The sequence below is a fragment of the Lethenteron reissneri genome, chromosome 49 (genome assembly GCF_015708825.2).
Source record: "Lethenteron reissneri isolate LAM-NWPU_2019-01 chromosome 49, ASM1570882v1, whole genome shotgun sequence".
In the NCBI taxonomy this organism is placed as follows: Eukaryota; Metazoa; Chordata; class Hyperoartia; order Petromyzontiformes; family Petromyzontidae; genus Lethenteron; species Lethenteron reissneri.
The window spans coordinates 5,004,581-5,016,961 of record NC_083827.1 but is presented as its reverse complement, the minus strand read 5'-3'; the positions used below and the strand labels follow the sequence as shown (position 1 = coordinate 5,016,961).

Below are 12,381 nucleotides of genomic sequence, written 5' to 3'. Positions count from 1 at the left end.
TGCAGACCAAATTTCGATTTAAAGCTTTCGTGACTGCAGGAATTCATCTTCTTGGTTCTTTCGGTAAAGTCACGTAGAAGGGAAGTAATAAAATAATAAAAATAAAACATAATAAAATAATAATAATTTAGACTCTGTCTTATCGACAGACATGTTCTTCACCTGAGGACGGCTGCTTGCGTTGTGGCCGAAACGTCGTGAGAATTATTTTATTATGTTTTATTTTTATTATTTTATTACTTCCCTTCTACGTGACTTTACCGAAAGAACCAAGAAGACTTTGCAGACCACTTAATTAAGATTCCAAATCCAGTCTTTTTATTGAGACTTCACAATTTCATTACATCTGTTGGTGTATAACAATCATCATGTTATTATGTTGAACGTTCACCAATATATTTGTGTTTGCTCAGTCGCTTGTTATTTCAAGAGCAGTACTCGAAACAACCGCATTGCTTCTCCAAGAACTATAAATTACTCGCAGCCTTTTGCTCGGTAATATTTATATGAAAAAAATATATATCTCTACCGCCGCAGAGATATCTGTGCGAAAAGTTTATTTGAGAGTGCATCGCAACGGGAGCGTCTTCCCCTTTGCGAGGTCTAAAGGTGCAAAGACTTCATTTTCCAGGTCACGAAGGTCGTTCCGAGCTCAAACGTGGGCACAGGGTTTTCAGAAAACTCTTATTAACTCAACAGCACGGAAAGCCGATGCTTTATTCCCCAGAGCGACTCTAAAAAAAACAAAGTCAAGGTAAAGGCGCGGCCCTGCAACTGCTTACTCACTCTCCATTGCTGGCAGAAGGGGCCTCAACTACAACAGAGATATCACTCAATCTTAATTTTGGAGCTTTCGTGACTGCAGGAATTATTCTTTGGTTTATTCGGTAAAGTCACATATAAAGATAAAATAATAAATTATATAATAGCATACGACGTTTCGATTGCAACACAAGCAATCATCATCAGGTATAAATGAAATAGCAACAAAAATCTAACCAGAAAACTATAGACAGACATATAAGCAGACAGATATCACCAAGATACATAGAGAGAGTAACACAAGTACAGAGAGGGGTGATCGTCTCTGTGGGGTGGCCTTATACCTGATGATGATTGCTTGTGTTGCAATCGAAACGTCGTATGCTATTATTTAATTTATTATTTTATCTTTATACGTGACTTTATCGAAATAACCAAAGAATAAGAGATAACACTCGTCCGTTCTTTGGGTAACGTCACGTAGATGGAAGAAATACATCTTTATTTTTTATTTTCCATCCACGTGACTTTACCGAAAGAACCAAAGAGTATGAATTCCTGCAGTCACGAAAGCCTCAAATCAAGATTTAACAGAGATAGTATTTGGCCTACTCTTCCACGTTCGAAATGAAGTCTTTTGCTCAGCTTTTTCACTCAGCGCTGTGTCACCAGCAGGGACTCTCATCAGAGGTACTTGGCCTACTCTTCCACACTCGGAATGAAACTTTTCCTCAGCCCTCTCAGTCAGCACTGGGTCATCAGCTCAAACTCTAGAGAGCCACTGTTGTGAAGGGTATTTGGCCTACTCTTCCACGCTCACCACACGTCTTGGGAAAATTGTGGGAGTACCCACACTTTACCCCACCACAATCCACCTGCCGATAGACGAGCTGTATTGCAATCAGCTTGCACTGCTGGGCGGATCACATTCAGAATATTGTATTTATACTGGAGGAATCCGATGAGCTATGAAGCTTTATTTTGTACAGATGTCCAGTGGGGGCGGCTCAGCAAGTTACGTGCGAGTTCAACTCCCGATGAAGCCTCGGGAGCTGAGTGGAGTTCAAACGAACTCACAAACACCTCAAAATCAGAATCAGAAAGGGTTCTATTCGCCATGAAAGTTTGCACAGACAAGGGATTTACTATGGCAGGAAGGTGCATACATTCAACATGTAGGAATCTTAAAACTTTAATAAGTGGTATACAGTCTAACTATACTAAAATTACGAAGTCTAACTAATACTCAGGGGCTAAAGTATGTAAAATTTTGAATAAGTATACAATATAAAGTGTAAACTAGCCGTAATATACAATCCTAAAATACAAAAATACAAATAGGATAACATGTTGTAAATATGGCAAGGTGTAATTTTGTAAATAAAACGTGAAAGAGCCAACGCAGAAGATCCCCCGGGTTTGATCCTACACGAGGCTCAAGGTCCACCCTAAACCGCATGCCACTCCACAAACCACGGCAGTAGATGCGGATGAAAGCCATTGCACTAATGGAAAATTAAAAACTCTTCTGTAGTAGTGGTGCGACTATGGTCATCCAGAACGGGTCCGTCCAACGCGTGACGACGCATTGCCCCGCTCCACAGCTACGAATGAGACGTCGCAGCAGTGGCGATGATGATGGTGGTGGTGGTGCACTCCACTGCTGCTTCTCACGCGGTCATCACCTGCGCTTGACCACCTGATTGTGACATTGTAGCCGTTGCTCTGCAATCTACATCAGAAAGAAGAAAAAGAAGAGGAAAGCTACAACAACAAACAATGCAACAATATAATTTGGATGCAAAATAGAGAAACGTTAAGCAAGTCACAGATGTGTGTTATATATAAGTTTGGAGGAGGTGGCAGTGGGGGGCAGGGAAGAGAAGGGGGCGGGGGGGGTATTTAATAAACTCGCTCTGTTCATCTAAGGGCAAAACTTAGGAGCTGGGAGGAAGCTCATCACCAAACATTTGAACCCCTGCAGGGATTCATCTTCTTGGTTCTTTCGGTAAAGTCACGTAGAAGGGAAATAATAAAACTATAAAAATTAAACATCATAAAATAATTCTCACGACGTTTCGGCCACAACGCAAGCAGCCGTCCACAGGTGAAGAACAGGTCTGTCTTTCCGACAGATAGCTGAAACGTCGTGAGACGCTGTCTTTCCGACAGACCTGTTCTTCACCTGAGGACGGCTGCTTGCGTTGTGGCCGAAACGTCGTGAGAAATGTATTTTATTATGTCTTATTTTTATAATTTTATTATTTCCCTTCTACGTGACTTTACCGAAAGAACCAAGTAGATGAAGTTACAGCCGTCGTGCGGAATTGCAGATACGTTCAGACGACGTCAAGGAGACGACGAGGATGAATTCAGAATGGGCTTTGGAAATGAAAGATCAAAAGACTCGCATAAAAACCCTCAGAATTACATAGAGACCCACAGGCTAACACTGAGACCCATAGACTCACACAGAGACCCATTGACTCACACTGAGACCCATAGACTCACACAGAGACCCATAGACTCACAAGGAGACCCATAGACTCATAAGAAACCGATAGACTCACGTGGAGACCCATAGACTCACACGGACACCCATAGACTCACACAGAGACCCAAAGACTCACACCCAAAGATGGAAGCGTGAATGAATAACGTGGCAGAGAGGGTTAAAAAAGGCGGGGGGGGGGGGAGAGACGGCAGGGAAAAATTAAATAAAGAAACAACAACAAAAAAAATAAAAAGATGGCAATCAAAATTGTGCTCCAATGGTGCCTCGCTCAGATAAGAGCGAATTTTCGCCGGGAAGGTCAGCAGCAAGGATTTTTGGTTTTAAACCCACACGCGCTCACGCGCGCTACGCAGTCCTCTCACACAGACAAAGATCCCCCCTATAGCCTTAACAGGCTCTCGGGGCAAGTGTTGTTAGCGAGCAGCGCCTATGAAGACCGGTATCGCGCTTCCAGGGGATGATGGGTGACCGGCACCACGCCCGGCCGCCTTTGTCTTCCCGGCGCTAATGTGCACCGCATCGCAGCAGGTACTCATTTATGGCTCAGTCGATCTAGGGGAGGCCCAGGACAGGTTCAGATGTTCGTCACCTACGTTGGTGGTTGTGAGCGGGATTCGGAACTTGGGTCGCTGGGTTCGTAGCGCAGTGCGCTAGTGTAGAGGTGTAATTGCGCATGGCTACGAATGTTGAGGTGTGATTATGCATGGCCACGGATGGCCAACAAACACAAGGGGCGGGGTTACGGCCGTACACAAGGGTGGCGCTAGCACCGACGTCCGCATGTGTATCCCCCACGGGCCCCCCCTCGGGGGCGAGTCCTATAAAAGGTGATGAGCTCGAGGGCTCGAGGTCGGGACTCAGCTTTAACCAGAGAAGACGGAAGACCAGCTAGTGTAGGCCCCAGAGCTCCCCTGGCTCGCTGTCCTTATAAGGGCCGACCAGGGCAAGCCGGTGGCGTGGCCCCGAGAGCCCAGACGAAGCTGGTCTGGTGACTCAGGGAGCCGGGATCCCAGCTTAACCAAGCTGGGACAGATAGCCTCCCCTAGTCCCGTAGTGGAGGAATTGGTATAGGTTAGAGGGGTTAGCTGTCGAGAATCCCTGTAGCCAAGTGACCTGTTCAACTGTGTTGGTGTAATAAATAAGTGTGCCTCCGATCCTGTCGTCAAGCCTCCATATATACTTACTACATCTGGGGTCAGAAGTAAACGTCCAACGATGGACACACGAGGGACGACACGTACCAGGGAGTCGGAGATGGAAGACGCCGCGGCCGATTCTCCACCAGTGATGGCCGGGGTCGAATCGGAGCAGCCGGGGCCGAGTACGCCCGCGCCGCTACGACAGGAGGAGGGGGATGCGTCGGCCGAGGGACTCCGGCTGGCCCACTCCCGCCTGGCGGACCTGCTCTACGCCGCGGCCGCCGCGTTGGAGGAGATCACGCGGCTGGGGGCTGGAGGAGCAGCGCGGGTCGACGACGGCAGCCGGCGCGGGGCGACGTTTCCCGCCACCCCGACGCGGCTCGCGGTCAAATTTCCCGCCATCTCTACAGTACGAGCGGAGGGCGGGGCCGGCCCGCGTCACGTGTCTGCTGAGCGCCAAGCACAAGCCGTGACATCATCAACGCCGGCCGGCGCGTCAACATCAGAGCGACCGGCGATGCCATGTGCACGGCCCGCCCACACTGTATCATCGGCGGGGAGCGACGGAGAGCGTTCTGCGGCCACGGACGCCGCCTTACAACAGCGTCTGCCGCCTCTTAAAGAATTTGTCGGCGCTGACGGAGACTGGGGCGGCTTCAAGAGGCGGTTCATCGCTCATCAAGAGATGGCGAACTGGTCGGACGCCGAGGCTCTACGCGCGCTGCCAGCGATGCTGGACAACGACGCCCTGGCTACCCTCACCTCGGCGCCGAGGGAAAAGCGCGCCACTCTACACCTGGCGTTGCAGCTGCTGTCAGCCGTCTATGGGCCGCCTTCGGACTGCAGGCAGCTGTTCCACGATCGGAGTCGGGGCGCCAACGAGTCACCCCTGGCCTTCCGGACGGCTCTCCTGGCTCTGGCAAAGGCTGCTTTCCCAAGGATGGACGAGGAAGGAGTGGATGCCATGGTGGCTGAGAAGCTGCTGCTACTCGCTGACGAGCTGGACGTCAACGTCCTGGCTCAGGACGACGCGGAGATGTCGTCCCTGCTGGTCGCGCGCCACATCCACGGGGGCTTGCGGTCCCTGCGTCGGAAGGCGGCAAAGGGGGCGGCCGGCCATGCCATGGCGACCACCGCCCTCCCATCGGAGGAGGTCTGCGGGGTGGAGCGGCGAGGGGAATGGAGATCGGCGGCACCGCAGGCTCGGAATGGACCGAGCCGCCAGGAGCAGCCCAGGTCATCTGGGGCGCTCATACGCTGCTACAACTGTGGCCTGCAAGGCCACGTTGCGTCTGGATGCCGGGCTCCCCGTCAGCGCGGGGCGACACCTCGTCAGGACGCCACGCCGTCTCCTCCCAAGCTCCAGCAGAGAAATACGGCGAGTCGCGGCACCTCACACGTTTGGCCCACGCACACATCCGACACACACTCACGCGCTCAACTAAACAGGGCTCCAAATTCCCCGTCCGTCGCGCGCGATTGTTCGGTAATGCGGCGAGCGCTCCAACCGGGTCAGTGGTCGGAGCTCGCCCATCGTGTCGTTGCTGCGTCGGCGGGATCATCGGTCGTGGTCGGTCACATTGATGGGGTAGAGGTGCGGATTTTAATTGACACAGGGGCATCGGCGACCATTATATCTGATTTAATTTATAACATCCTTCCCGTTCAAAGTCGTCCCTTGCTCCCTGTTGACGTGCCGTGCTATGCCGCTAACGGAGGCTCTCTGGGCATTATTGGCCAAATCCGCGCCACTATCTGCATTGGGGACATTAAATTATCCGGCCCTGTTTTGGTTTCCTCCTCACTCGCGGTTCCGTGCCTGTTGGGGACGGATTTTCTGGCCAAAATGCCCATCCGTATCCTTATTGACCAAGGGTGCATTGAGCTCCCATCGGGCCGACGCGTTACATTTCTGTCTTCCCCCACCACGGAGCGTCGGGCGTTTGCCACCGTGCAGGCGCTCGTCACAAAAACTGTGCGCGTGCCTCCGGGGGCTCAGATGCTCGTCCCTCTTAGGTTGCGTCGGTCGTTTGATGCAGGGGTTGCGGATCGGGGGGTCTTGTTGGGTCCATCTCGGGCCGGGGTCAATGGACCCGATTTGCTCGCGGCTCAGACTATGGTGAGAGGGGATGGGGACCCCTTCATTGCAGTCCTTAATGTGGGATCGCGAACGGCCGTGGTTCCTCAAGGGACCGTGCTTGCACACGCAACGCCGGTGCCCTATGAGGAACCACTCGTGGGTCAGGTATCCACCGATCCTCCGTCGCGACCGCATTCGGACTCTGATGACGGATGGCTGGATGCGCTTTGCGCGGGTTCAGTGGACCTGTCTGACTCGCAGCGCGCGCAGCTGCGAGTTCTCCTGAGCGAATTTGCTGACGTTTTCAGTCAACACAAATTTGATATTGGTTGTACAAAATTGCTGCGACACCATATTGACACGGGTGACAGCGCGCCGATCCGCCAAAATCCCTTTCGGTTGAGTCCCGCCGAAAAGGATCATGTCAAATCGGCTGTTGATGACATGCTAGCCGCCGATATCATTTCCCCTTCCACCAGCCCGTGGGGCGCGCCGATCGTTTTGGTGAAAAAACACGACGGCTCACTGAGATTTTGTGTTGACTTTCGGCGTCTCAACAAAATCTCTGTGGCAGATGCGTACCCGCTTCCTCGGATGGATGAGTCGCTCGACGCCTTGGCCGGTGCGCGATTCTTTTCCACCCTTGATTTGCTATCTGGATTCTGGCAGCTTCCTCTGGATGACGAATCGAAACCTAAGACTGCTTTTCGTACACCGCAGGGCCTCTTCCAATTTAACCGTTTGCCGATGGGTTTACATTCTGCGCCGGCAACTTTTCAGCGGTTAATGGAATTGGTCTTGGCAGGTTTGCAATGGGATTCGTGTTTGATTTACTTAGACGATGTCATCGTCTTTAGCAAATCCTTCGAGGAACACCTCCAGAGGTTGCGTGCTGTTTTTCTCAAAATGCGGGCTGCCAATTTGAAATTTAAACCACAGAAGTGCCATTTACTCCGCGAATCGGTGCGATATTTGGGTCACATTGTTGGGCGCTCGGGGATATCCACTGATCCCGCCAAAACGGAATGCGTCAGCTCCTGGCCGACTCCCACCTCTGTGGGAGAAGTCAGGAGTTTCATTGGGTTCGCGTCGTATTATCGGCGATTTGTGGCTGACTTCGCTACGATTGCGAAACCATTGCATGCCTTGACGTCCAAGGGAGTCAGGTTTCATTGGGGGCCGGAGGAGGAGGCTGCTTTTCGCGCCCTCAGAAATGCTTTGGTGGGAGCTCCGCCGTTGAATTACCCGGATTTTTCACAACCCTTCTTGCTCGATACTGACGCAAGTAACACGGGCATCGGGGGTGTGCTGTCCCAGCTCATCGGGGGCGTAGAGCATGTGGTGGCTTACGGTAGTCGGGTACTGTCTCCAGCCGAACAGCGGTACTGCGTTACCCGTCGGGAATTATTGGCCATTGTTTATTTCATTCAGCAGTACCGCCCGTATCTGTACGGTCGGCGGTTCACCGTCCGTACAGATCATGCGGCCCTACAGTACGCCCTGCGGGTTCAACAACCATCGGGCCAGTTGTCTCGATGGTTGGAGATCCTCCAAGACTATGACTTTGTCACCACATATCGTAAGGGTGTCCGCCACACGAACGCTGACGCCCTGTCACGATTGCCACCCGCTTCGGAGTGCGCGTGCCTGTTGGGTTCGGGGCGTTGTAGGCCCCCGAACGTCACCACCGATTCGGTCCTCGTGGCCGCTACCGATGCACCTTCGGCTTCGGGTCCTATCGAGCAAGAAGGGAGGGATTCGTTGCTGGGGTTGCCGGTCGCGGAATGGGGACGCCTCCAAATGGAGGACACCTCCCTCCTCGCTTTGCGCCGTCGCGTCGGGGGGGCTGGTCAGGGGGTGGAAAACGTTGACTCGTGGGGGTTGTTCCAGGGTCTTTTGATGCACTGGGATGGAAAAACCCGGCGCCAGCGGCTTGTGGTGCCTGCTGCTTTAAGGGGTAAGGTGGTATGGGCTGTTCATGAGCGGCTTCTGCACTTGGGGGTTCACAAGACCTTTGCCACGCTCCAGCTGGATTTCTTCTGGCCGGGCATGGAAAAGGACGTGGGGGATCTCTTGGGGTCATGCACGCAATGCGCGCAGAGGAAGCCGCCTGCGAGGGGGTCCAACCCTCCGCTGCAGTCCATAAAAGTTTCCCGGGTTAACGAGCTCGTCGCTCTGGACATACTTGGGCCATTTCCCGCTACGCCCAGGGGCAATAGGTATTTACTAACGGGGGTTGAATACTTCACGAGATGGCCTATGGCCTGGCCCCTGGCGAACCAGTCGGCAGCAGCCATCGCGGAGGCCTTTGTCCAGGGCTATGTCCTCGACAAAGGTGCTCCGGAACGGCTGCTTACTGACCAGGGTAGGAATTTTTCTGGTAAACTCCTACGTGAGGTGTGCGACCTCTTGGGTACGGAGAAGGTTCGGACCTCTCCGTATCACCCACAAACTGACGGGATGGTGGAACGGCTGCATCGGACCATCACGTCCATGCTGTCCCAGCAGGTGTCGGTATCCCAGACGGATTGGGACCTCCGCATAGCCGGTGTGTTGCAGGCCTACAGAATGGCTCCTCATGCGGCCACCGGATTTTCCCCTTTCTTTTTAATGTATGGGCGCGAAGTTAACCCCCCTGTGGCGACCCAGCTGAAGCTCTCGGCGCTCCCGGCGAAGTCTAATTTGTCCGAACACATTAAATTTAACATCGCTAAATTATCTGAGGCGCGGGAAGCGGCCGTGCAAAATTCTGAACTCCGCCAGAAGGCGAACGAGAGGCTTCGGTTGGGGCGGGTGCAGGTGGTCAAATGGGAACCAGGGGACAGGGCGTGGTTGCACTGTCCTCAGGTGCCGCTGGCAACCTCGTCGAAATTGGTACGGCCGTGGCGGGGGCCAGTGGAGGTCGTGCAGGTTTTGCGGCCGCAATGTGTTCGCGTCAAATGGGGGAGGCGCCGGTGGTATGTGCACCCCTCAAGGTTAAAACCATTTGTCGCGCCGCCCCGTGGTTCACACACACACACGCATGGCCAAACGTGTGAGGGTGTCGCCGACTCCCCGTCGTCGCTGCACTCGCCTAACCTGACGCCAACTGTTCCGTCCCCAGGTGAAACAGGAGTGACGGGTCCACACCCACCAACCCCTCCCGGAGGGGTCGGGGGTCACTCGGCAGCGACGCCTGACTCTCTTGCACCCGGACCGTCAACAACCGTCACTGAGCGTGCCAGGACGGGCCCTTGTGACGGGCCCGCCGCGCGGACGCGCGCCAAAACGCGCAGACTATTGTGAGGTCGGCCGTTGGGGGGCCTTGCGGACAATGGGAGGGGTGGCGTCCGGAGTGTGTGTATATATGTTGGTTTTGGGGTATTTATTCGGGGGGGGTGCGTCGGGTTATTTTTTTTTCCTCTCTCTCTCGCTCTCTTCCTGTTGTTGTTCTTGTTAAGGTTCTCTTGTTCTTGTTAAAAATTACGCGAGGCACACACACGGGGTTTTTGTGAGGGATGCACCTTTATTCTGATTTTTTTTTTGCAGCCAGGGACGGCTGCGAGCTGTACAGGGGGGGGTGATGTAGAGGTGTAATTGCGCATGGCTACGAATGTTGAGGTGTGATTATGCATGGCCACGGATGGCCAACAAACACAAGGGGCGGGGTTACGGCCGTACACAAGGGTGGCGCTAGCACCGACGTCCGCATGTGTATCCCCCACGGGCCCCCCCTCGGGGGCGAGTCCTATAAAAGGTGATGAGCTCGAGGGCTCGAGGTCGGGACTCAGCTTTAACCAGAGAAGACGGAAGACCAGCTAGTGTAGGCCCCAGAGCTCCCCTGGCTCGCTGTCCTTATAAGGGCCGACCAGGGCAAGCCGGTGGCGTGGCCCCGAGAGCCCAGACGAAGCTGGTCTGGTGACTCAGGGAGCCGGGATCCCAGCTTAACCAAGCTGGGACAGATAGCCTCCCCTAGTCCCGTAGTGGAGGAATTGGTATAGGTTAGAGGGGTTAGCTGTCGAGAATCCCTGTAGCCAAGTGACCTGTTCAACTGTGTTGGTGTAATAAATAAGTGTGCCTCCGATCCTGTCGTCAAGCCTCCATATATACTTACTACACTAGTCACAGTGTGCTAACCGCTGATTCACAGTACAGTGAGCTGACAGGCACACGCAAAAAGAGACAAAGATCCCCCATGTAGCCTTTAACAGGTTATACGGGCAAGTGCTGTTAGCGTGAAGCACCGATGAAGGCGGGCACGGCACACGAGGGTGGGTGCCTCCTAACACCAATCCCAGGCGCCTTTGTCTCCCAGTGGCGATGTTTACACACCACGCCAGGTACTCATTTGAGGCTGAGTCGACCTAGAGGAGGCCCAGGACCGGTTTAGATAATCGTCACTGGTCTTCGTCGTGAGCGAAAGTCGAACCCGGGTCACCAGGTTCGTTGCGCAGCGCGCTAACCACTACACCGCTCCCCCACCACACACACAACAAAGACACACACACATTAAGACGCGCAACTGCTTAACCAGCGATCAATAGAATCAATTGGCCGTTTGCTCTTTTAGCGCCTGCGAGGGCCCATGCTGGCGTCGTTTCGCATTAAGCTCGCTTGGGCTGTCTTCCCGCGAGCGCAGTTCGCTTAAGAAACGTCCAGCGGCTGGCAACAAACAGCACTCGCCGGCTGGATGGAGTAGATCTCGACGATGCACAGGCTTGATCACGTGGTTACGCGGCCTAAAATCCCCCCCTCCCCTCCCAAAAAATGAATTAAGGAATTGTGACGTTGACTGAGACAACCCACGTGTTCAAGCTGCCATTGGATGCGCACGCAGAGTCGTAGTATAGAGGCAGAGATATTATGATATGTATGTTGAATATATTTTGCCACCATACGTAGCCAACCACGATAATTGGAGGTTGCGGCGGTGGGGCGGGGAGGTCAACAAACTAAAAATTAAAAACAACTCTAAAGAAATTATTTTTCAAACTAGACGAGTTTTGTGCACGTATATTCAACTTATTTCGCCACCGCACGTAGCCAACCGTGCTAGTCGTAGTTGTGATGCAAGGAATCACAATCAGAATGTGTCGTGTAGCCTGCGGGAACCGATGATGAGCAATGAAGCTCTTCTTTTTTCACAGATGCCCGCTAGGGAAGAAGAGGAGGAGCGGACCCTGATCAACCGAGAACGAGGGACGCACAACCGTTATAACGTGGGACATCTCCCGGCCGTTATAACTCGCTCTCTGTGCTGTCGACGGCCAACTACTTCCTAGAGCTGCGTGTCTGAGCGGTGCAGTGATACGGTACGCAGAGCGACACGGTGACCCGGCGGCATGAACTCAGCGGCTTGTCCCTCTGCTTCTACTACCGCGGTGAACGAGGACTCGCCGCATCAAACACATTCAAGGAAATACATAGTCACAGCATCGCGTGCTTGCTTGAACATTTGCTAAGCAAATTATTTTTCGCCCGGTGTTTTTTTGGAACCACGTCGAAATTCAATTGACCTCATTCACTTGAAATTCGCTCCAAGTTCGGTGACTTGTATGGTCTGCGTAATGTAGTCGGTCATAAGCTGAGATTCCATAGAGCGTTTATGCTCAAATTGCCAAGTATACACTCGAGTGTCCATTGGATGGGAAAAGCAGTTTTTGTTTGATGTCCTTCCCCCGCCACGCACGTCCGATTAGCGCGTTTGGTGACGTGCGGTGCGAAACGAAGTTCAGTATACACACGTGCACAAGAGCAAAAGGAATGGGAAGGCAAAGAATGGGAGGTGAGATGAAACGGATGGAAAAGGAACGGAGGAGCAGGAGCAGAGAGTCATGGGAGATGTGGATAGAGAGGAAGGGGCGACATGAAGGCCTCACAAATTGTTGACGAGTGGCCCCTTGACT

At 53.1% G+C, this 12,381-nt stretch overlaps 1 protein-coding gene across 1 annotated transcript; it reads left to right on the top strand.

Annotated features, from left to right (window-relative positions):
• The first annotated feature begins 3,957 nt into the window (after window positions 1-3,957).
• LOC133354792 (uncharacterized) lies at window positions 3,958-10,632 on the top strand. Its single transcript, XM_061571911.1, has 2 exons — window positions 3,958-5,794; window positions 9,600-10,632. The coding sequence occupies exons 1-2, from the start codon at window positions 4,493-4,495 to the stop codon at window positions 9,612-9,614; spliced, it is 1,317 nt and encodes a 438-aa protein (XP_061427895.1). The 5' UTR covers window positions 3,958-4,492; the 3' UTR covers window positions 9,615-10,632.
• Window positions 10,633-12,381: the final 1,749 nt, after the last annotated feature.